Consider the following 25,541-nt stretch of genomic DNA (forward strand, 5'->3'; position numbering starts at 1 on the left):
TGGGCATGGAGCCTGAGCTGCTGTGTGTGGCCCTGCAGGGCTGTGAAGCCACTGGGTGCCAGTAGTGGAGAGCAGTTGCTCAGACGTGGCTGGCTGCATGACAGAGCTGACATTTCCACCCACAGATGGCTTTTGGGGGAGGCTTAGAGTTGTTCTCAGGAAACGAAGATGCCCCCCTCACCCTGCGCAGTCTTTTACTACAACTTTTATTCTTATAGTCTTTAGCTAAGAAACTATTTTTTAAATTGTATCAAGGAAGAGTAAGAAGGGAAAAATCAAACAGGCCGACAGAAGACAACAGAATCAAATTTGAAATGATCTTATGTCGAATAAACTTTGAAAACACATGTGACCCACCACTTCCTTTGCTTTTTGACCCAACTTTGAAAAGGGCACGCCTGCAGAACAAGACTGCAGACCCTGGGGACTGAGCTCCCCAAAGAAGATTTTTCTCCTCCAGAGCAGGGTTAGCAGGATGTCTTTTATCACTTTCAATCACTAACATCCTTGATCCAGACTCAGCTTTATCATGGTTCTTAGTCACATGGGCTTTCAGTCTATTAAAATCACCAGAAATCTCATACTCATATCCTTCCTATTGATAGCAGAAGCCTGTATTACTTAACTATTAGCTTCATTATTTTCTGCCTCTCCAGGTAGAATCTCCATTTCTGTGTCTTCGATTTCTTCTCTCCACTATTTCTGTTTCCCATGATGAGTACAAGTATTGCACTTTCACCTTCCCTTCACCTTTCTTTAGGTGCTCAGGAGTGCTCTGAGCAATGATGTCCAATGCTTTTCTAAAGTTTACAGGCAATTGGCTTTCCTATCAAGGACAAGCCAGTCCTTGAGAGGAAACAGTGATAACTGTTTCACTGTGGGTTAAACTCTTGCTGCATTACTTCCATTCATCTTCTCTCTCCTGACTATTCTTACAAATTTAGTTACAAAGCTGGGTGCTCTGATGACCAATTGAAGCTGTTCAGGTCACTTTTTGCTCCTGATGAAACATACAGATACTGTGTTCCCCTCCTCATGCTGTAGTAGTACTGTGTGATCCTGACCCACTGGATTTATTAAATATTCTTGTAAAAAATGCATTTAAAACAAACCTGTTTTTCAATATTCTTGCTTGAAGATAATCATTCTCCTTACCCACACCACAAATTGCTCCTCTCCCCAGTTGAAAAAACAGCAGTTTTTTAGATTCCCTAGTTTATAGGTTGTTGGGGTTCCTCCCCCCTGCCATGTGGTCCTGGGAGAGGGGCCCCGGGGTAGAGGCAGGGCCTACGGGGTTTCCCTGCTCCCTGGTCAACCTCATTCCCCCTTGGTTGGTTGTGTTCCCCTGCCCGGGAAGGACCCTCTGGTCCCTTGATTGCTCAGTTCTTGGCCAAGTCGCTGACCAGGTGGCTGGAAAAATAAACATCTCTGAAAATATCTACCAAGAATTGGTCCATATATTCTTTTCCTCCCGGGCCTTGTTGTCTGATACACGTGTTGCAAGAATCCCCGGTGCAACAATAGGTAAGTTCAACTAACTAAAAGAACCAACTGCCTAGCAAAACCTGCTTTAAAATGAATTATGAAACAGCTTTCTCTCTGCAGTATTTGATCCTGTGCCTGTCCAATTGCTTGGACCAAGATTAGAGTCATACCAAAGCAAATCCAGATATGAAATTTAAGAGTAATCACTCTGTTTTACCTCAAATAAGGCAAGAATTCACTTTTTTTTTTCCTCATTATTTTGAAATTTCTACCAATATAGTTCCACATACCAAGCACTTTACTCACTTGTGGAGATGATTTAACAGAAAAAAAGCACCATCATCATCACAATCGCTACGTACTTTGCCACAATGCAGGTGTCTTTTAATTCTAATTTCCAATTCAGTACCAGGATTAGTTCAAATAATTTAATTATTCCTCCATATGCCTTACCAGAACAAACAGAGGATGGACATTATTTCAAAATATACACCAAGGGGAAATGAAAAAAAAAAATTAAAAATCAATTAAAATTCCAGAGACTTTTTTTTTCTGAAATATCAACTTGCATCTTTCATAAGAACAATTGGGAGCTCCCCCAGCACAGAAAGCACATCCCAAATGCTTAGGCTCCCCATGCAGCCCAGGATGGCTGGAAGACAACAGATGGGATTCAGCACATTTTCACAGAAGTCTGACATACAGCATCAGCACACCCAGAAATTTTTTAAAGAAAAATTGAAAATCCCTGATGGTGTTGCTAGAAAGCTTATTTGATGGCAACTTCAATCCATTACAGGTCTCTTGATAATAAAGTACATTATTTCTGAGGCAAACAGGATGCAGTATCTCCAGCATCTCTGTTGGGAAGGGGAACAGAACTGGAGGAACATGGACTGACACAAAAGGAGTTTGACAGCAGGGTCTGCACAGCCAGATATGACAGCTAATCTTTACAGCAGTAAGGTTCAAGTCGTTCCATCCACAAACTAAGGCCAAAGAATGAGGGCACAGTAACACGTGAGTGGTTAGGGCCGTCTGGAAATTCCAAACCTCTTCTCCTGTGCACTCAGAAGATCACTTGCGTTTCAAAGAGACCGTTCAGTTCTCCTTGGAGGCTTGGAGGTTTTTTGGGGGTTTTTGTTTGTTTGTAAATGGAGTGAGGTCATTGCTTATTTTTTATGTTGTCTTCCCAAGTTCAATTTTCTTCTGGATGGCACGTGCTGAGTGATAGATCAAGGAGTCAATGAAACCTGCAACTAAAAGGAGAAAACCAAATGGATGAAGTCAGACATGCCTCAAAGAGAGAACAACTCTCAAGGAAAGAAAGCACAAACCCTGCTGTCAGAGGAAAGGAATCCCAGGTCCACCAGACAGAAAAAGGTTCTGCTGCTGCTGCTCAGAAGAGTAAAGTCCTCATCTCCTCAGGACAGAAAAGACCCAGCCTGCAGGGCAGAGGTGATCATGCTTCTCTAGAAAAGATCTCTTTTTCAGAAGTAAAAGAGACAGGCTGAGTCATATGTGTTTACTGATGATTGAGAAGAATTTGGAGAGGAAGCTGAAGTGGAGAGCTTTATGCCACACTGTTGCCTTGACTCAGCTTGCCAAGGGCATGTTTCCCATTTCTTGCTCATTTTTACCTTCAAAGTACCATATGCTGCCCTTGATGGATGCCCTTTATTGGAGACTGCAATGTACACCCACCAGACACAAAGCAATACAAACCACTGCCTTTAATTCTTTCTGCAGTATTTTCCCCAAACCTCTCTGGCCCTGAAGCAGCGTATTAATTCAGCGCTTGTTTGTGACCACAGAAAAACTCAGAATGGGTCTAACGTACCACAAACCCCAGACAATCAAGGTTTTCACAGGACAGGAACCTTGAGCTCCTGCCAGGGAGGGAACACAAAGGCTGCTAGGGAGCCTTTTTTCAATGACAGGATTTTATAAAGCTTCATAGTCTTCTTCTATTCAAAACCTCAATCTAATCTAAGCAATAAGTAAATGATTACTTGGCCGTACACAAAGACGTACATTTCAATATTATACAAAGAGTTGCAGCTAAAATGGGAATTGAATCTTCTGTTTATTACTATATAATATGGAATTATTGGACTTAATACTTGGTCTTTGAGTAATGCTTCAGATGACACTTGTGTGGTTGTTTTGCCCTGAAATTATCTCTACTTGTGGAATCAATTTGACATTATTACTCGAACACTGTTACAGAGATGACTTTAGAAGAGCATAGAATCATCTAGGTTGGAAAAGACCTCTAAGGTCATTGCATCCAATTGTCCCCGGCACTGCCAAGCCCACTGCTAAACCATGTCCCTAAGTGTCTACATGTCCCTACATGTCTTTTAAATACCTCCACGGAGGGTGACTCTACCACTGCCCTGGGCGGCCTGTGCCACAGCTGGACAACCTTTTCCATGACGAAATTTTCCCTAGTACCCAATCTAAACCTCTCCTGGTGCAACTTGAGGCCATTTGCTTTCATCCTGTCCCTTTTAGAAGACGAGACTGACCCTCACCTGGCTCCAACCTCCTTTTATGTAGTTGTAGAGAGTGAAAAGGTCTCCCTTGAGCTTCTTTTTCTGCAGGCTGAGTAACCCCACCTGCTCCTCATCAGACCTATGCTCCAGCCCCTTCTCCAGCTCCAATCCCTTCTCTGGACTCACTGCAGCACCTCAATGTCTTTCTTGTCATGAAGGGTCCAGAACTGAACCCAGGATTCAAGGTGCATCACCAGTGTGCAGCCAGGGACAGTCACCACCCTGGTCCTGCTGGCTACACTATTGCTGGTACAAGTAACTGGCATAACTGGCCACCAGTTGATTTTATCTCGAGAATACAGAGTCTGAGCGCAGTGTATGGCAGCAAACATGAATTGGCTGTGAAACTCAGTCAGTGCTAAAGGGCACTTGAATTTGTCATGAAAGTAATTTTTGAAAGCCTTTTCAAACCACAGAGATGAACAGGATAAAATTCATTGCAGACAGAAATTCTGTTTAACATTATCAGGTTAATTGAGCACTGTGACACCTCAGATGATGGGAAAACCTTGCAGATAAAGGTATGATGTTATAGGTATGTGATACAGATGTTATGTGACACAGTAACTGGCTTCTCAGGTCCCTGACCACATCTTTGGGCTGGCCCTTAACACCCACATCTCTCACTATGAGCACCCTGGATTACTACCTGGAGAGCAAGGCTAGACCAAGGCTGTTCCCATGCACAGACCTGAGCAGATACTGATTAGCTACTCCAGAAGCCAGCACCAAGAGTGAAGTGCAGATACTCAGACAGATCTGCAGGAACAGCCTCTCCTCACAAGACCCCATCCAGTCCCTGCAGAACAGTAGCCAGAGCTCCTACGTCTGGGAGCACAGTTTGATATCTCTGAGATATATATTATGCTCATGGCAACCTGGATTCACAGATTTTACCAGCTTTGGTTCCACATGAAAGCAACTATCTGACCCAAGCTGACCAAGAACGCAAGTAAAGACGCTTTCATCTAGTCAGTGAAGAACAGCTTCCTTTCAAAACAAAATATCCTGTAGAGCATCAGAATGAAATACTATGACAGGTCTACAGATCTAATGAAATGAAATGCTGTAATAGATCTACATCATCTACAGCATTTTGTAAGTCTCCAGTGCTAACTACAGTCTGATGCCATTCCTGTGGCTCTGCAGAACATGCTGTACTGCCTCCCAAAGGCTGAAATCATCTCTCTTCGTCAAATGGGGATTTATTATCAGACATGCAAACTTTAGAAAGAGCAAGACAGTAAATGCTTACACTTTAGAAAGCAAAATGATTGAAAGGTGCAATACCTGTAAATATGCCTCCAACAATGGCACAAACTCCAGTGAGAAAGTGAGTAAAGGACCTAGAATTTGAACAACCAGCATGAGCTCAGATACCAATGTCAGGTACGTAACAATTAACTAATAATTATAATAATGTTCATCACACCATATAAGTATGCATTACCTAAATATTCATAGCTGACAATTCTCAGATTAAAGAATTAATTAACCCCTATTGGCTACAGAATGGAGTTTGTCACTGCTACTTTTAGTCAGCAGCACTAAGAGGAAGAACTGAATTTATAAACCTAAAATATGGACTTTTAATCCCTAAGACATTATTCATTCCTACTCAGTCAGAAGGCATATCAGGCTCGTGTAACACAGTAACTAAATCACTAAGCACATGTTAATACATTTTAAGATACATTGTCTATCCCCCATTGTGAACCTCAAAGACTGGACAGCTTCCCCTCCCCTGCAGTTACATGCCGGCCATTAATCCAGAGAGAAGAAGAGGTTCCACACTGGCTACAAGATGTAGAAAAGCTATGGAAAATGCAGAGTAAGGAACCGGTTGGACTGTGTGGGTACTGCTGGTAAGATGGGTATGCTCTGTAAATCTAGTCTTCCCATTAGAAGTCCGAACCAAGAACCATTATATCACACGTCTGCTCCTCGCACCACTTTCCTTTTTCATCTTGATACTGGATTACAATGCTTCACATAATAACAGAAAAAACCAAGTCCCTAACCAGGGTTCACATGGAGAGGAAGGACATTAGTGAGCATCTCTTCCTCTCCATCGGCTGGGAAGGGGCTTGGATGAATTTCAGGCATTTGCACTGTCATGTCTAAGTGAGGATGAAGTTTCAAGCTACACAAAATGACAAAATCAATGAAGGATGAATGAAATAAAATGAAATGTCTCTTACCTGTGTTTCTCTGTCAGCTTCACCATCATGGGCGAAAGTTCATACAGCACAAAGACACCAGGCAGACCCTGGTCTCCCAGTAGCCCGTTTGCTATTTTCTCATGTCGTGTAACTGAGAACTGGTTAGTCCTTACCACCTACCAGGAAACAAACAAAGCAAATGCTGTTTTGCTAACAGGGAATAGGAAAGGCTACTAAAACACGAGTTCAGTGAACCACATCAGTGTAGCCCTGCCCATGTGGGCAGCCTGACATTGGTTAGAAAGAGTCATGAAGAGCTCTATCAGGATCAGGTATTTGCCATGAGGTCTATTTTTACTATAGGCTACCAGTTAAAGCCGCAGCTAGCCCATAGTATGAGGGATGCATCACACCCAGGCTGGACTTAATGGCTTAAGCTGTCCCTCTCAACCCTAAGTCTATGTCATCCTCTACCAACATGCAGTCCTGCTAAGAATGCTTCAGGAGACAGCACTGATAAATAATCAAGAGTGAGCATAAAGGAAACAATACATAAAAGCAGGAGAGTGGAGAAAGACAGAGATAGCCTGTCTTCACATAAATGAAGATCACTCTCCAGCATTCTTGTGTGCCCTGCCATTCTTCTACATGTTGTTCATACTAGTCCTATTCTTAGAGCAATTAAACTGGCTTTCTGTAAAATGAAATTATGTTCTGTCCTCCCTACTAAGTTATCTGACACAAATTACAATCCAAGCTGAGAAAGATACTATCCCGGTTTCTTTACCAAATTCCATACTTGGGGGTTCCAAGTACTGAATGTACAACACAGCCCCTGGTATACACCTGGCAACACACCTGGATCCCCAGTTACTGTCAGCATCAAGAATATGAGGAGAAAGTGAAGGCTTTCACTTGTCAAAGTAACAGGGAAAAAGGTACTTACTTCACCATCTACTTTCCTATACACAGTGGGGACCACTTTGACAAAATATTGAAACATCATGGAAGCTATAAGCAAAGACAGGGAGAGACACAATTAATATCCGGCAATAAGCTGGAAGCTTTTGTGTAGACACAGACTAGTTTTGTTCAACTTGTCAGGGAACATCTTTTTGCACAACAGCTACTGGAGGTTTTCAAGGACAGAAAAGTTAAAGTCTGAAATGAGTCTTCCTTTCACCAAAGTGAATCTTGTTTCTGCTCCAACCAAAACCAAAACTAATGGCATTTTGGCCTTGACTAAATGGAAAACCTACAAACTTGCTATAGCTTTACCAATAAAACTTCTTGAAAATTCAATTCTAGCCCAGGAAAATTTATTATTTTTAACAACATAGCCTTAAGAAAACATACTCAGGTCTACATGGGTATCTTATATCAACTACAATTAACATTGCAGTTTATTCCTGTAGAAGCATGGCATTTATTGTATCAGAAGATGAAAAGGAAGATCTGGACCAGTGAAGAAAAAAATAGAAGAACCCCTGCTGTTGCCTCAGACCAGCCTGTTCCTTCAATTCTCTTAAGGATAACAGAATGCAAGAAAAAAACTTTTTTCTATGAAATTCCCTAGAGAAGATTATTCATCCATTTCTACAGCAGAAGTAATTCTTGCATATGGTATCTTTAGCTGCAATAAACATAAATCTGACCTGCAATCTACTTCTCCTACTTCTTTACTGGATCACGTCTTCAAGAATTTACCAACTGGTTCCCTGAGGCTCAGGATGAAAAAGCTTGAGCTCATACTATGGGCTAGCTGTGGCTTTACCAGTCAGCTACAGGCCCTCCCTCTCAGATAGTTTGTTACTCCACAGGCTAACTACAGCATCATAATCGTACTGAACATTATGACACCTTTTAATTTTTCTGTATTTTTTTTTAATGCTGTCCTCTGATTTGGGTACAAAGATCAAAATCAGTGGTAGAAAACTTAAAAGAACAAATTCAGATAGGACTAACAATCCTATCACCACTTCAAAGCAAATCACTTCCTTCTCCAAGCTTTACTACATACAGCTCCAAGTACCTGCAAAGACAAACTTTTCAGACTTCAGTGGACCTAAAAATACCAAAACTCTGCAGTGGCATGTAAAGGACCTTTCACAGAAAAGCAGGCTTGTATAAATAAACACATGCACAGCAACAACATGAGGAGAAAACTGTCTTTCATTCTCAAGCCAGCAAATCTGGAGCTATCTGGAAAAGATCAGCAATGTTTCAACTTCACTGCAGCTTTTCAAGCTCTTACTGTTGGGTATGTCAAGGTAAGGCAGACACCACAGCTCTCCAGCAACTACCAATAAGGCCTTTTTTCTCTACCCTGCATCTTCTGGTTCTCTCTTACTTCAGGTGTCTAACAGATGCTAAACAACATCTGAGGAAGGCCTCTAATAATGATGTGCTGTACCTGCTGTTGTGCATCCACGAACACAGAACAGAGATATCTTTCAGAAAGGTCACAGAATCCAAACATGGTTGCAGATTTCTTCCAGGTGAATGGAGACAGATGCTCCAGAAAGAGCACAAGGTGGAGGAGTCACATTTCACATAACTCTGTCAGCGTTCTTGTTAAAACTGGGAACTCTGCTCCTGTTCTGTTCTAACACTTATTAATACAGACACTTAAAAAGAGACTTCTCTCAGCTGGCTTTTACCTTGCTGTGCAGTGACGGCTGTCCCATCCAGAGGGTTCACAATGCCTGGATAGTCCCTTCCAAATGAGAGATGTTTGATATAGTGCGTCATATTGATCTGAAATGGAAATGCCAGTAACTCAAACAGCTGCACAGCACACAAGGGGGAAGGTAAGGGGCCTGAAGTTCATTGTTTGTATATTTTTCTGAGTGTGGCTCTAGAATGGAAACAGGTGCTCCCTTTCTCTGTGCATCCTAACAGTAAACTCCAAAACATTTGCTCTTCTTTTTTATTCATAGGAGATTTCAAGACGTGGAATTTCTCCTTCTCTTGCTGGAAATCCTCAGATCCTGGCGCCCTTTCCTCCCATCTACAGAGCAGGCTCTCCCACCCACTCCTCTCGCTGCCATAGGAGCACATGCTATCAGCTGCCTTGGAGGCACAGGTATGAGCATCATCTGCTGACCTCAGAGCACAAGGTAAACTCCAACAGATCCAGAAGCAGTTGTGACAATATCAACCTTAAGAAACTGTGAAGCATAGATTAAGGCAGGCTCAGGAAGAGAGGCACAGGCTCACCACGCAGCATGCAAATGTCCCAGAATGTATTTCAGAACCCTCTGTGAAAGCAGGTCCCAGGTTCTGCTTAGACTCATAAAGCCAAATCTGCTGCAATCTAGGATGTCAATGTGGCAATGGGAGGGAAATCCAGAAGGAAAACAGACTAAGAGAACTAGACCACTGCCTTAGGAACACTTACATTATCAAGTCCGAAGCTCTGCAGATCGTGAACTGTAATAGAAAAACAGTTAACAATATAGCTCACATTGTCATAACAATAATACATGTCTACCATATTCTAGCAATAAAGAAGCTCCTCTCATTTCCATCACAATCTAAAATTGCCTGGGTTTCTCTCTTGCTTGCATAGTAGGGTGTGTGACAGATAAAACTGCTTTAATGCCCCTCCTGACACAGAGCTACTGCTAGAAAGAAGGAAAGTAACTTTAATTTAGGGTTACTTCAGATTAGGTAATTCAGTCCTCACCTGCATGTATTCTTCATCTAGGGCAAAAACAAGATCCCAGAGGCAAGAAAGGAAAGCTTTGCTGTTAGCCACACATAACTCCTCTCACTGCTGTAAAACATAGAGGCACAACAGATCTAAACTAACAGCTGAGCAGAGCACATGCTTTAATATCACATGCAAGTGCCCTAAAAAAATCGTCATAGTCTTAGTAAGTCTCAGCACTCTGCCTACCAGCCTTGCTACTGCTGCCGAGAGAACAGAGTAGGAAAGGAAAAGTCTTTGCAGGGATGGCCTGAGCAGGGTATTTGCAAACCACTGGTAGGGTTGAGGTGACTGTCACCAGTGCTGGATCTCTGCCCTTCCCACATACAGCAATATGACAATGCTGGCAGCACCACACACCCCTAGAAGGGATCTGGCACAGATACAGGCAGTGGGAGGCAATGGATATCTTTTAGTTTGCTATTTAAATGACTTTATGCAATACTAGAAGCATCAGTCTCAGGATGAAAATATAAATTGCAACTCCGTTTCAGTATCGCTTCTACCAGGTTTATCCAAAGTCACACAATCATCTCAAAGAAGCCAGAGGCTGTGGCCATTTTAACAGGTAAATTCATGTGCTCAGGAAGGCAGACCTCACCTTTCACCTTAGCAAAATGAAACACACATCAATAATCGTGGGCTATTACTTTAGGAGCTAATGGAGTCAGATTACCAAGTGTTGCTACATTAAGGAAGATTAGGAATGCTGCTCCCTTGAGAGTCTAGCACAAGACAAGCTGCAAAGCTAAAGATCTGATTTGAACTAGTCTCTCCTTTAAAACATTTACTTAGCATGAGTGCACTCTGGACTTCTTTCTATTAACATTTTTCAGTAAACCACCAGAAGCTGTACTTGTATTTATATAAAACCCTTACTAAAACCAAAGAGATATGCATGCAAAACACAGAATGTACAATAAGAAAAGGAAATGTTAACCTTAAAGTACCCTCCTCCTAAGGCTCAGATGTAGGGAGAGGTCCTTGCATTTCACAGCTAAATGCCCAGAGACTAAGGCTGCAGTACTTGGAATTAAGGCAATGGTTCTGCATTACAAAGAGCTCAGAGCTGCACTGGCTTCAGGTAATCCTTTTGCTGTCTCTGACTGGAGCACAGACCTGTCACTGCCACTAGCACAGTGACAGCACACAGATTTGTGTGCCTATGCTGACAACTGTATCAATGAACTTTATAAAAGAAATTCCTAGTAAAAATTTGGAAGTATATGTGATGGTGGGCAGAGGAAGGAAAGACAGGAGAAGTGGCCTTGGCATTATGCTATACTGTTTTTCTTAACGGTTACCAGCAACACCAGGCTGTTTCATGGTGCACTATTATTTGCACTTAAGTCAAGAGTTCCATGGCTTGGCTGCCAGTGAAGTGTCAAGTCTTGCTGCCTTTTGTACAGACACTAGCAGGCTAACCTTCAATTATTACAAAGTTCCACAAAGATCCTGGCTCTGGTGGGTCTGCACTTAAACTGCACATACATGATGACCCTTGTAGGTCTCTTCTAACTCAGGGTATTCTATGATTTCATACCACCAAAGGAATAAAACTTGCTTTGTCCTGCCAGCTTTCGGTCCCACAGCTCATTCCTATCCCACCCACCTTTCAGTCATGAGCCACATCAGTCTGTAAAAGGTTGAAATGCAAGTCTTGCTTTATGTGACGCTATTTTTCCAGCCAGAACAGCTCCAAAGTAAGGTGAATCCCACAGGTGCATCAAAACTTGCACTGGCACAGTGATGCACAGGCAGGCAGAAGGATGATCCTCCAGGTAGCGGTGCTCCTAGAACCCTTCGCAGGATTATGGCGTTTATCAGCTTTATCACCTGGGTAGTCACATGTGACGTTGTACTGAGGACTAGTGACGGTGACAAAACTTACAGGAATAGCACAGTACCAGAGAAATCCCAGGGCACCACTTGAGAAGGACCAGACATTAACTAACATGTTACACCAGATTTACATTGTGTGTGACCCCTATTATTAGTTACGGCTATCCAAAACAAAATGTCCTCAGAGTGCTCTGCTACGCTTTCCACAATTAAGTACTTTTTATAATACTCCTCTCCAATAAGTGATTTACAACTCAGCAATAGAGCAGTTTGGTTCCTAAATCAGTCTTCCAATAGACCACAGGTTTACTTCTCTTTGATCACTGATGATTATGCTAAGCACATGTGTACATACTCTATGTTGCAGATACATTTTTAGCTAACCATAGTTAGTTTAACATAAATCAGCAGGCTGTTTAGCCTGCTAAGAGAAGGAACAGGACAAGGAAAGAGAACAGAAGATCTTTATGAGACTGTCTGCTAGGACCAAAGGCTCTTATTTCTGAAGAAACAAATACATTTTTTCATTTCCTTAACCACAGCTAATAGTCAAAGATACCTGTGAAACATCTTAAGTTTCTCAAGAGCTCTGTCTGCTTTATAGAACCAAGATTTGTTCACTGTTTTAGTACACAGTTTTAACAATTGCTGTCTATCTGAAGAATTCTCCCAATCCTGCATTTCTGACCTGAACAATCACAAGGCCTCCTTAGACTTCAAAATTCAGTCCTTAACCCCTAAAAGAGGATTAACAGCACTTACAGCCATTCAGGACTATGTCAATAAACATGTGAAGGTTCCAAGAAACCAAAGACAGCCACCCAAACACATTACTCCAAGGTGAGCTAGGACACCACTTTTCAAACTGGGGATGAATTTTATGGAGGAAAATACCTTACAGGAGCACAGTGGCAGGAAGATGGAAGTGGCATAAGGATGTGTTGTGAAGAGGGTAATGAGGCAGGGAGCAACACAGAAAATGTTGCAGCTAAAAGAAGGAGTGAGCAAAGCTGAGAATGAGTCCTCTGCCAGATGTTACTGAATCGAAACACCGCATTTCAACCTGCAACTGCCAAGATTACCCTTAGAAAAATCCAATGGTTTACTAACCCTTGTAAAAGTTCCTACAAACTACTCACAGATTAGCTGGCTTGGTACATGAATTCTCAGGAGATATTCTCTAACGTATTGTACAAATGAGATTAAGTGAGATAATTGTCTCATCTGACTTGAAAAGGCAGAAGTCACTTCAACATGTCAAGCACATTAGCTGCACAGTGCAGCTCAACATTTGCCAACACATTCTCTCCAACATGGAGGTATTAAAATCATTTAGGACAAAGACTCTTAACCTTTTCCACCTTGTTTACCATGGAAGAACGTCTTGGAATAGCTTGCCTTTTAGCTTCCTAGAAGTCTTCTCAAATCGCAGCCTAGATCAACAGCTCCTTCCAAAGGAGATTTATGGGCTCAGCAAGTAACAAAAATTATGTTAGTTCTGCAGTTCTGAGGAAAAAAAAAGGATACAGCAACACTTAATCTCAAGAGGTGCACTGGGAAAACAAGCAGAGTAGGAGAGAAAAGAGAAATGTTCAGATCCTTACAAAGAAAAGATAAAGAGATTCAGGTAGACTAGCATTTAAAGTTCATACCAAAAAGGGGAAGAGTAACATCTGTGCTAGTGTGCTTTCTAGGCCATATAAAATGACCCCCTAGATAGCTAAAGGACTGATATTTGGTGAAGCAATCATTTAAAGTGTAACAGAGAACCCAAAATGCAGGAATTAATCACCAAAAGGAAAAACACAGTGGGATGTGCAAATATGTTAAGTGAACTCCAAACCAGCACGCCAGACAACAATGCTGGTTATATTTAGATTCTTTTCCAGTCATAAGAGGTAAGAGAGGTCATTTTAGGAGCAAAGCTATTCAGAAATGCACTCAAGGTTTATATTTACAACATATTAACATTCAAAGCTGGGTAAGAGGTTTTTATTCTTGATCAGTTCTGTGCTACTTTCATCTCACCTGATGCACAGAGCAAATAACAAACCATGAGGCTGGTTTTGTTAATTCTGTTGCAAGATCCAGACAAAGGTGAATACAGGAAGGATGGGGGACAGGGGAAATGTATGTTTGAACAGCATATCTCAAAGGAGGTTACGTAAATTCCATTTTTTGTTTGTTTCAAAAGCTTGTTCATGTGTATTCAACACTGTGCAATATATATATTTAACACTAGTCAGTAACTGTCATAAGCTTATAGGGCCTTATAGACTTATGGGCCTCTGAATCCTTCCCAGAGCAATTCTGATCCCCTCTACCCCCCTGATCCACCTCTGGTGGTGCTTCTACAATACCATGATTTTTGGTATGGAGAAGGTAAGGCCGCTCCAGAGGGCTGCTTGACAAATGTTAAGCATTCCCAACAACTGGTACAACTTGAGGATGATAGTGAAGTGGTAAATGAAAATGTCATTTTTGTTGTCTCCAAAACAGACTTGATATAACTTGAAAACAGTTTGTCTACCATAAATGGGTGAAACCTCACGTCTTTCACCACCAAGAGAACCAAACTCTGATAAGATGTCACTGGCGTAAAAAGAAAAGTCCTTAGCAATGCTGAGGATGAAGTAAGGCTCTCAGCATTCAGTATTCAGTATGGGGATAAAAGCAGTTCCCTAACAGACATTACTTTGGGATAGAAGTTAGAATGAGCTCATACACACTTCCTCTATGGAAGGAATAGTGTACAGGTGATCAGACAATTTGGATCTCCTTCACACTCAGCTGGTGTCCTGATGGAGACTGAGTCCCACATCATTTTTTTTCAAGTATGTTGTTGGGCAGGAGAAGAATTCAGATAAGCAACTGCTATCTGTAGAGGCCTGGGCAATAGTAACAGGCCCACTACTACTGGGTCTGTAGGAAAGGAACAGAGAATGAGGCTGCAGTCTCTGCAGAAAAAGGAGTTAGTGTCACTTGCTCTTGGCTGACACTGAGAAGGTGCCAAGGGACTTGAAAAATGACAACCAGTCTGCAGTCAAACACTTGGTATCTTTCCACAACTCAGTAATCAAAACACAAAAAAGGATGCAAAATAAGAGTGGCTTTTTGGGGTCATCCACAGTGTCCAAGTAGGAGTTCGAATAGTTCTGGCTGTCAAACAATCTCTAGCACAGAAAGAAACAAGCCCTTCCTTAAATACATAAGCAGAACACCAATGAAGATGTACAACTGACCAGTGGATCTGACTCCTAGAGAGCTAACAAAGCTTTGCCTTTTTAGGCAAAGCTTGGTGGCTCCAAGTAGGCAGTTCCTCTTCCAAGACCATCATCATCTCAAAGATCAGCTTACCTGTGTTTTTCCCTTCCACAGTCATCACCACAAAAGAGGATGAAAACAAATAGTAATCTCTCAAAAACAGCATCTTCAAAGATAACTTTGTTCCTCCAGCTGACATGTAGGGTGTAAGAAAACCACAATATTTGGACCACATACAGACTGCTCCATCCACAGAAATTGTCACAGACATTGTGAGCGTGTCTTCAGGACAGAATGTCCTGAATGATGCCATCAACACCAGCTTTTTTTCTAAGGAATTGAAGGAATCCAATGAGACATTTTTAAATAATCCTAAAAAGCTCTCTGGCTGTAAAAAAGCATGATGCTCAATGTCTTCTCTTAAAAAGACATGGTGGCAAGAGTCATGGTGGCAAGATGATGGCACCTCAGCAACAGAATGGTCCAAAGACAATCTAAAGGAGGAATGAGAACCCTCAGCTTCCCCACGACTACAAGAAATAGAGCAAGAAAGATGGAAATTATATAGGTAACATCACTCTCTTGAAGAGCCTACCACTACACAGGTGAAGTTTCTGCATGCAGGAAACTCACTGTCAACTGCTGCAGATGAAGCAGGAGATGGCTGCTACTGTACAGGCATGGACAGACATGGCAGCAGCCCATGAACCACAAACCTCAGAGGTTAAACAGCTAAATCACCCAATCATTCCTATTTCCTCTGAGACAGGACGGAAATACAGAAGGTGTGAACTGCTGCAAAAGAAAACAGATAGGATATTCAGAGTCATAAACAGGCACAGCTGATGCTGGAGGCTGTACTTGCAGATGCACAAGTGAAAGAGAGAACTTCACCAAAACCTGCAGCACATCACATAACCCAAACATAAAATCTCAGTTTAGAATTCAAAGCCTAAACAGATGACAGTGAAGGAACTCCAATCTCAGCAAGAACCAAATGAATAAGCAGGGTTTGAGGCTGTGCTGCTTAAAACAGAAGACTCTAAGTATCGGTAATGTTTGACTCTGGCCTCCCTTAATGCAGGAGAGGCAGAACTACTAGTTTTAGTGTTAAGAATTCTGATGGAAGTCCTCCTTACAATCTCTTTCAATCCTCCTCCTAATGATCTGGGATTTCTCAGTGCAACTGAACAACAAACAACCATTTGCAGCCAGTATGACATTCCGGAGTTGGGGGGTCTTCTCTGATACTGATGATGCCACATCATGGTGCAAGCCTAAAGTGACCAATTTAAAATGCTTCCAATAACTTGGAATGAAAAGCAGCATCACTGCTTGCTTCAAAGGCAACACATTTCCTAAGGTTCAGCTCGGGTTCTCAGGGAACACGGGATGTGAAGGACAGAGATGGAGTACCCGTCCAAGAAGTTCAAGCATTGTATTTATGCACTAGCTAATAGGTAATTAATAATTTTTTGGCATGAAGGCATAAGATCAGTTGTGTGAATCATCCTAGACAGGACAATTCTGATGACCTGAGATTAGGAATGAGTAGCAATACACACTAAAACATATAGTAATCGTGAAAACTAAGCTAAAATACTACCTCTAGTAGTAAAGTGCTCAGCCTCTAATGGAGAGCTGAGAACACAGACCTTATGCAAATAAAGTGATATATAACTGAAGTTAAATAACTAAACAGAAATAAAATTGCACCTTATACAGTGCTGTCATGAGTGTCAGCTCCTCTTACTCTACTCTCTGAAATAAAGCCATTTCAACTTGCTTCTCCCCAGAAAAGAAGTTACAGTTTTAAGATGTTAACACCAAGCACAGGACGAAAGTTCAGAAGCTCAGATCAGGATTACATTTGCAGTCAGATCTACGAAGTGCTGCTTAATAGGACCCTTGGCACTGTCACAGTGATGCCCATACCCATTCCCTGAGTGGAGATCTATGAAACAACAGGAACCCTCAACATAAGAAGAGAGGAACAACGCAAGAAAATGAAAAGCTGATATGCAAGCTTCAGTATTTCAGTGCCACCACAAAATAAAACTCCAACCATCAGCCGTACAAACGGGAGCCAAGAAGAATGGTGCAGTGGACTGAACTTTCCACAGTACTGATATTCTCCACTCCCATATTCTCTACTGTTTCATATCAATAGGAAATAGAAGAAAAAGCAAAAATACTGTCAGTCATTACAGTTCTGCATCAAATAAGTCTAGTAAAATTATTTAGTGAATTGTTAACACGACTTTCAACAACCGTTTGGAATATTCAGACTTCTCTTCGACATTCAACTTCATCCTGTGTTACATTCTGTTAAGTGTATTAACAGGACTGCATGTTAATGCAGACCTTACTGAAGGAATCAAACACCACAAACACATAAGTTCTTGTCTGGAAATATGACTCAAATGAGGTAAGAGTTCTGGAAATATCTCACAGAACCCTGTCCTCTAATGCTAGTCAAATTCTTTATCTGTGATTAAAGGGAGAAAAAACCAAAGGATTACAAAGAAAGGTTACAGTGAGGCATGTACAAGAAAACAACCATGCTCTGAGCAGTCCATTTCCCTTATGGGTCAGGAAAAACTCCTTGTTTGTTGGCTAGTGCCATGAAAACACTGGCAAGAAAAAGGCTGGGAAAAAAGGGAAATCACATGTTACGAATAATTAGGAAAGCAAGAGAGAACAAAAGGAATAAAATCATTTGGCCACTGCGTCTCACGCTTAGCCTGGACCTTAATTCTGCATGCAGTCTGGTACCTTCAGACAGAGCTGAACTGAAACAGGTTCACAGAAATCCTGCAAGGAAGCTCAGAGGTCAAATGGCTTCCACAAATGACCAGCTTCATAAGCTGTGACTCTTCAGCAGGGAAAGATATGCCGTGAGCCCCACACAGGAAAGGCCTATGACATGCTGAGGGACAGGGAGAGAGTGGGAAGCAACCACACACTCTTTTTCCATAGATAAAGAGGAGGCCATCAGATACAGCCAGTGGGAACAAGAAAATGAGTGGATGAGGTTGGCAGTGACTACACAGCCCTTTTGGGTTTTATCTGTATTTTCTGACTGAATTTTTAATTCAGCTGTACAGCACTTCTGGAGGACATGCAATTAGAGAGCTATCCTGACTTCCATCCCCTCCTCTCTATACACCAAGTACTTGCTCTGAGGCAGCCAGCCTGCATTCCTTACTGTTAGAGAGATGTAATGCAGAGATGCTTCTCCTTATATATGCTGTGACATTGTTGATCCTGGCTGTAGTAAGGTTGCTGTTGTCATGCTAGTTTAAGCACACAAAGCAGGTTTTGCTACAATAAGTGAGATTTTTTTTTATTACGAACAATCAGTATTGTGGGGAAAACCAGGCTTTTCTCATTATTGTTGTTTGTACAAAAGTGCTTCTTCTGTGCTCAAGAGTTTGTTTTTCTCCAAATACACCAGTTACTCTCACCAAGCACATTCGCATTCTCCCCTGACCTTTACCTCAGTGGTACAGATTAAATTGGAGTGAGTGATATAAGTAAAAAATACAGATTTGATGTGTGCACTCTTCACTGGATAAGGAATTGGTTGGATGATCACGTCCAAAGGGTAGTGTTCAATGGCTCAATATACAGATGAAGACCAGTAACAAGCAGGGTCCATACTGGGACCAATACTGCTTAGTATCTTCATCAATGACACTGACAGTGGGATTGAGTGCCTCCTCCGCCTGTTTGCAGATAATAGCAAGCCGAGTATTGAAGTTGACATGCTTGAGGGACAGGATGCCATCCAGAGGAACCTGTACAAGCTTGAGAAGTGGGGCCAGTGAACTGCATGAGATTTAACACGACCAAGTGCAAGGTGCTGCACCTGGGTCAGGGCAACCCCCAGTACCAATGCAGGCTGGGGATGAGCAAGTCAAGAGCAGCCCGGGGGAGATGGAGTTGAGGGTGTTGGTGGAGAAGAAGCTCAACATGACCTGGCCATGTGCAGTGGCAGTCCAGAAACCACTTGCATCTTGGGTTCATTCCCAGCAGCATGGGTAGCAGGTGAGGATTCTTTCCCTCTATTGCACTCAGGTGAGACCCCACCTGCAGAGATGCCTCCAGCTCTGGGATCCCCAGCACAGGAAAAATGTGGACCTGCTGGAAGGAGTCCAGAGGAGCCCACAAAGACGCTCCAAGGGCTGGAGCACTTCTGCTATGGAGAGAGGCTGGGAGAGCCTGAAGAAGAGAAGGTTCTGGGCAGACCTGAGAGTCCCTTCCAATACCTAAAGACAACTATTAGAAAGATGGAAACAGACATTTTAATAAGGTCTGTTGTGATAGTACAAAGGGCAGTGCTTTTAAACTAAAAGAGTGCAGATTCAGACTAGATATAAGAAATTGTATATGTTGAAGGTGATAAGGCCCTGGCACAGGTTGCCCAGAGAGCTGGTGGGTGCCCAGTCCCTGGGAACATTCAAGGCCAGGCTGGATGGCGCTCTTAGCAACCTGCTCTAGTGGAAGGTGTCCTTGCTTATTGCAGGGGGGTTGGATTACATGGCCTTTAAAGGTCCCTTCCAACTCAAACCATTACATGATTTTGTAAACTACCACTATTTTTCTGGCCACGCTATATTTATATAGATACTCAAGGAAGTCCTTCACAACTTAAATTTTACTCTGAAACTCATGAATGGAGGAAAATATCCCTTCCAGAGGTACTGGTAGTCAGGTTCTGGACCAAACACCTTAACTGAGGTTGTTTGACTGCAGAGCAGCAAAGTTTTGCAGAACTGAGAGAACTGCCCAGAAACATTCTCTCCCAAGTTCTTCCACACCCATGTGGCAGCACCCCTAGAAACCACTTTTCTGTTTGTCCATGATAGCTCTAAAGCATTGTAAAATAACTTCAACAATGTCCTCCCCACTGAAGCAGTGATGTTGTTACTATAGACAGTAATGCAAAGATATTAACAGAAAATGGTCAGACACACTTGAAAGGAAAAGGTCAAATAAGCAGGAAAAGAAAATACTTTACCATGTACATGAGACTGTTGGAAACTTTTTCCTGGTGCAAAGTGGAAATTTCCAGCTACCTGCAGGAGAGAGTAACCTTTTATTAAACAGACTGAATCTATGTAAGTAAAGAAGTTACTGGTGTTTGGATTTTTAAGATTTTGTTTACACAAGACAGATACCAACCAACTCATTTTCACAGGTGATAGTAGTAGCAGACATTAGCCTAAGAGAGGTATGAATTTCCCATGTTTCTTACAGGCAGTGATGCTGAAAGCCATAATTAAATACTGATGTGGATAATAGCTGTTCTATGCAGATTATTTAGTAAACATAAAAATGAGGAGAAGCAGGAATTAACTCCAAGGAGGGAACTGACTAGCCCTTCAGAAAATACAAAACAGTATCAAAGAAAAGGAGTGGAGAAAGTGAGAGTGAACAAGGTAAGAAAACACTTAATACAATAATCAGGAGTGATCCAATGTATACACACAAGAAAAAAAAAAGAGAATGCAAAAATAAAGCACTAAACCTACCAAACTCCCCTCCCGAAACAACCCAACCCCCAAAAAATCTGCAAAAGACAAACTGGTAAAATTTCATCCGGGACTCTGAAAGGGATATGGATATTAAGTGCCAATCCTCCCTGACACTTACTAGCAATCATATAAACTCTGCCCTGGAAGATGTGAATGTTCCAAGCTCACATACTGTATTACATCTTCAATGCCATGGCAAACCTATGCCTTATGTTAACTGCAGATCTGTTGAGAATGAGGATGGGCAAAATTCCAAGTGCCTAAAAACAGGCCCCAGAAACTTCCCCAGTGACACTCACACTTGGACCGTTCCTACATCCAGTATTCCCCTTGGAATCTTCCTGCTCATCATACATTGTGAGAGAGGGTCCCGTAACAGATCGCTACCTATTATGATACTCAAATCACAATGTCTGGATTTGTGAGTACAAGATCTACTTTCTATAAATAAAGATTGTGGTCTCCAGGAAAAATACACAAGGATTAAAAAAAAACCAAAAGAAAAGAACAGAGTTTGAAGTTAAAAAAAAAAAAAAAAAAAAAAAAAAAAGCCTGGGTCTGACTTCTTAGAAGGTTCTTGGGTATGTAAACTGTGTGTTTGTGGGGGTAACCTGCAAAATGACAGGTTACATAGTTACCTGGTGCACCTTATATATTTTCATACATCACTTGCAAAAACCACCTCTCTGAGCGTTTTCAGCCGTGACAATCAACTCCAATAGCCTTGCTTCCACTTTTTTTCTAAAGAAGATAACATTTCCCTCTCTCCAACACCTCTGCAGGTGAGTTGTTGGTTACTGCTATATCCAGCATCCACTTGTGGCCTCCAGAAGGGCAGGTGGAACAATTCAAGCTCAAAGAAGCTGCCTCTCCTCCTTCAAAAATCTCAGCAAAAAGACTCAGTACCCAGGTGGGAGGAAAAGGCAAAACTTTTGCCATGACTTCCTACCAGCCTACAAGAATACAAACCAGAATTAGCCTCTTCCCACTGCTCTTCCTGACTGTCCTCTTGAACCCCATGACAAGTACAAAGACCTTGCTGATCCCAGAGGTTATTCTATGAAAGTCTTGTGAGCACTTAAAACTGGAAAAGGAGAGGAATGCCTTGACTCTGCATTTTCACAGTCCTCACCATCATGCAGCAGGTTCACAGCAAAAGCTCTCTCTCACCTTGTTGACCTCTAGGAAACCATACACTTGGCAGCCCTCATTCTTCTGCTCTTGCATTTTCTGGCTAAACCCTTCCCTCTTGCACTGCTCTATGCTATCTGGGTTCTTGAAGGCCCAGCCTCGCCGCCTGTATGCTTCTCTGACATCATCACAAGTATTACAACACCTGCAAAAAGCACAAGCACCATCTTACCATCTTTACCATTAAGAACAAATGCTCCAGCGCAGGACTTGAATCCTTGATGGATTCTTCTTCAACAAAGCAACAACACAAACATTGGGGAATGGACCTTGAAAATTGGCCTAATGCCCCTGAATGAGCATTAGCTTCTTGATGTGCCTTTTGAGATTTGAAGGTGAGGATGCACGCTATTTGAGTGCAGGACTGGAGTCTGAAGAGGGCTCTGCCTGGCCTTACACAGCCAAGGCAGCCCTTGGCAAAGTAATATGCCACAAAAACAACATCAGTGTCCCACAGTTACGAGCAGTTTGGAACTTCCTCATGTGAACAAAGCATCTGCCTGTTTCTATTCCTCTTTTCCTTTGTTTTTAGGCCAAGACATTGGGCTAAAGGGGGGTTTAACAACAAATTTTCTATGTACTTTTCTACCTGTGGATAACACCTTGGTTACCAGAAAAAAACTCCAGGTTTCTTCTTTGGTTTCATGTTTTGTTGGACATGTTGAAGGAATTCCTGCTGTTGAAGGCAGCAACTATGAATCCCTCAAGATGAAAACATCTCTGGGAAACGGCACAACCTGACATATGGGACAAATCAAGTTACCACCGAGCCAAAAATACCCAAGATTAGTCCAGAACCTATATGGACTATCATGGATCCATTTTTACAGTAACTTGCTGTTAGGAGGAATGAGAAATACAAAAAGACACCTATTGTTTGTGTGAGCCATAGATGTCTGGTCTTTGCTCCTGTAAGGATGCAATGCCAGCAGCAGAAGCAAGAAGGCAAGGCCAGGACATAACCAGGTTTTATGTCAAGATAGCTCACGTAACAGTGAAATCATTTAAACACCTCCTCTCTGGACACCAAACAAATGCAGAAAATCTCTTGTCTGCTGAGATACTACTTTTGTACTGCTTAAACAGGCATGTAGACAATCCAAACAACCTATAGATGTACCTTCTCAACAATCTTAAGTGCAGCTTCCAAAGGCATAGCCAAACCACAACAACTTGTATCTCTGAACATATGCCTAAGAGGAGGATTTCATTGAACAGACCTTCACAGACATTTGGAAAAAAAATATGCATAAAACATACCTGGATTCAAGTGCTAAGAAGATAGGAAAAAGGTGTAAAGGTTACCGAATGTCCTCTGACTCTGCCCCATAACAGCTCTCGCAGCGATCAGCATCCAAAGAATTTGGATCAAACACTTTTTCTTCTTCTTTTCCCAGCTCTAAGACAAAAGAGGATTCAAAGTGATGAGACACATCTAGAAATTCCGTCTTGTGTTCTGCTCTATGCATAATGACTGTTCCACACACAACATGCAGCTGCACACCCTACACCTGATGCCCACCTGAAATGGTATGTATGTAGCCTGCTGACATGTGAAGTAAGACCAACAAGGAGCATAGCATTTGTCACCTCAAGAACAGCCTCCATGCAAAGAATTGGCTATCTGTAAGCCTTGTTGGAACATCAGACCTTACTTGCATAAAGGCTTTGCTAAAACATGACTTAAGTAGACCCAATCAGAACATTACGAGTGACACAAGACCTGCTTCACAACACGTAGAATAGTTTTTGTCCCCAGACAAATTTGTAATCCACAACCTGTGGTGGCTGCTAAGTGACACAGTAGTAACAACACTATCACCACATTCCCACGACAACCAGAGAAATCCTTGTGCCTGCCAATTGTTCAGCTCTTGGCTTAGTTTAGCCTTTCAATGTCAACAACAGAAATGTTAAATCTAAAGTGATACAAAGCTACACATTTGGCATGTTGATACACAGAACTACACTGACTCCCAGAAAAGGGAGTAAGTAACTCATGTTTTGGAAAGGAAAAGTCAGAACAGTATTACTGTGAGACTGAAATGCTTTGTCAGAATCATTTCTGGTTTGTATCAAAGAAAAAGGATGAGTCATAACACGTAAAAAATGTAGAGGAGAGGTTTATGTAGCCAAGGATCACTTATTACAAGTTGCAAATAGTATTTTTGCATATATATTTATCAGGTGTGCATTAACACACACAAAGTTAATGGAGTAAGGTGCAAGTTTAGGCTAAAGGGTTAAGTCACTGGAGCCTTCCCTGGAGAGAGGCTCTTTCCTTGAACCACATAGTCCCATTTGTTCACCCACTGTATTTAAACATACAACCAAAGCTAAGTTTTGCCAGAACAGCTGCTTGATTTCTAATCCCAAAGGACCACTAACTGCGCAACTTTATTCCTCAAATGCATCCATGATTCTTTTGTTGTAATTTCAGAGGGACCAGGCAAAGATTTCCTTGCAAAAGTACTGAGTGTAAGAATAGTTTAATAGATCTGCATGCTACAAGGTCTTCAAGACTTTGTGGCATTTAAACACTCTACAGCTGTCACTTGTCTCCATGAATCTCAAAACAGGCATACAGTGGAAAGACTACCAGAGCATCCATCCTGGACAGGCAAAACAGCATCTTACCGTGTCTCTCAGCCTCTGGAGTTACACGATTGCCAGCTTTATCCAAACGTTGTTTAAACAGATTGTGTTCTACATCTAGCTGCTGCTCTCCTGCTACGTCCATTGCATCAATGCTCAAATCTGAAACCAGTGCGCAAGGAAAGTGATCTATAAACATTCATTCGTTATGGGCACACTGAGCCTCTTGAGTCCTTGCCAAGGACAAAAATTATCATCAGCATTCAGAAGTCCTACTCACAAGCACAAGGCATATGTGGAAAAATAACATCTAGATTGATCTTCAGTTTATCTCCCCTTGATTTGTCAACGTACAATTCTGGATGAACCTGAGAATAAAGGAAAAACAGAGTTCCATTTAACTTGGAAGAAAATCAAAAGGTCCCTCTCCCTCGGTGCTGTGGCCCAGGAGCTGATTTTTAAGACAGAAGAGATCTGCCAGGCACCTGAGCCGCTGCCATGCCCAGCCCAGCACACGCAATTTGCAATGGTGTTAAATCACTGGGGGAATCTCGGAACGTGTGGGGGTGGGGACGACAGAGCTTCAGCGCTTGCTGGCATGGCATGGCACGGCTGCTCGCAGGCGGCGAGACGCTGCGCTGTGCCGGCGGGACGCCACAGGCGGGGGAGGGCAGCTCCCTCCCACCGCCGCGGCCAGGGCACAGAAAAATACCGCGAATCGCGGGTCTATGAGGGGCGAAGCTGCTGCCTGGGCAGCCCAGGGGCGCGGCCCGCCGGGGGCAGGGGCGAGGGCCGACCGGGCGCCCAGAAGGGTCGCCCGCCGCGAGCGGGAGGTGGCACCGGGGACTGGGCCCGCCCCGTCGGCGGTACTTACCTCCTTTGTGAGGTAGTACTGCAGCTCCGAGAAGAAAAGCAGCACCATGATGAGCCCGCTGACAGCCGTCACTGCCGGGGAGACGAGAACCACTATCAGCCCCACAGCAACCCGCCTACCGCCGCCCCGAGCCACTGACGACCGCCGGCCCGCTAGGGTCCCCCGGCCACCCGCAGCCCCCGCGCTCACCTAGCGCTCCTCCGCACGTCTTCACCCGAAAATCTTCCAGGGTTTTAGGAAAGGCGTCGAACCGCTTCAGCCGCCACAGAGACTCCATGACGCCGAGCGGCCCGGAACCGAACCCTCCTTCCGGCGCCG

General features: G+C 42.7%; 1 protein-coding gene across 2 annotated transcripts; it reads right to left on the reverse strand.

The window, feature by feature from the left end:
- Positions 1-1,844: 1,844 nt before the first annotated feature.
- Positions 1,845-25,541, reverse strand: ERGIC3 (ERGIC and golgi 3). 2 transcript variants are annotated; one of them, XR_006014983.1, is made up of 14 exons: positions 25,413-25,541; positions 25,224-25,294; positions 24,630-24,717; positions 24,392-24,511; positions 23,060-23,153; positions 21,734-21,899; positions 20,047-20,104; positions 9,606-9,637; positions 8,866-8,962; positions 7,152-7,216; positions 6,245-6,381; positions 5,334-5,389; positions 2,823-2,930; positions 1,845-2,744 (listed from the first exon to the last, which is right to left on the reverse strand). XR_006014983.1 is itself a non-coding variant. In XM_042021733.1 (13 exons), the coding sequence occupies exons 1-13, from the start codon at positions 25,498-25,500 to the stop codon at positions 2,665-2,667; spliced, it is 1,152 nt and encodes a 383-aa protein (XP_041877667.1). In that variant the 5' UTR covers positions 25,501-25,541; the 3' UTR covers positions 1,845-2,664. The 2 variants fall into 2 exon arrangements, 1 of the variants encoding a protein (XP_041877667.1); XM_042021733.1 differs by lacking the exon at positions 2,823-2,930.

This window comes from Corvus kubaryi, unplaced genomic scaffold, assembly GCF_017639235.1.
Source record: "Corvus kubaryi isolate FWS band 111438036 unplaced genomic scaffold, C.kubaryi_AGA036_p1.0 37157, whole genome shotgun sequence".
NCBI classification, from domain to species: Eukaryota; Metazoa; Chordata; class Aves; order Passeriformes; family Corvidae; genus Corvus; species Corvus kubaryi.

What these genes read in the sequence shown, in the direction of transcription:
- ERGIC3 (XM_042021733.1), bottom strand. Translation starts at nt 25,500, where the DNA reads ATGGAGTCTCTGTGGCGGCTGAAGCGGTTCGACGCCTTTCCTAAAACC. An exon ending in CCAACAGTCTCATGTACATG is followed by an intron (nt 9,638 to 20,046) that starts GTAAAGTATTTT and finishes TTTCTATTACAG; the next exon opens with TTCACGATCTGCAGAGCTTC. An exon ending in ATAGGAAAGTAGATGGTGAA is followed by an intron (nt 6,382 to 7,151) that starts GTAAGTACCTTT and finishes GTTTCCTGGTAG; the next exon opens with GTGGTAAGGACTAACCAGTT.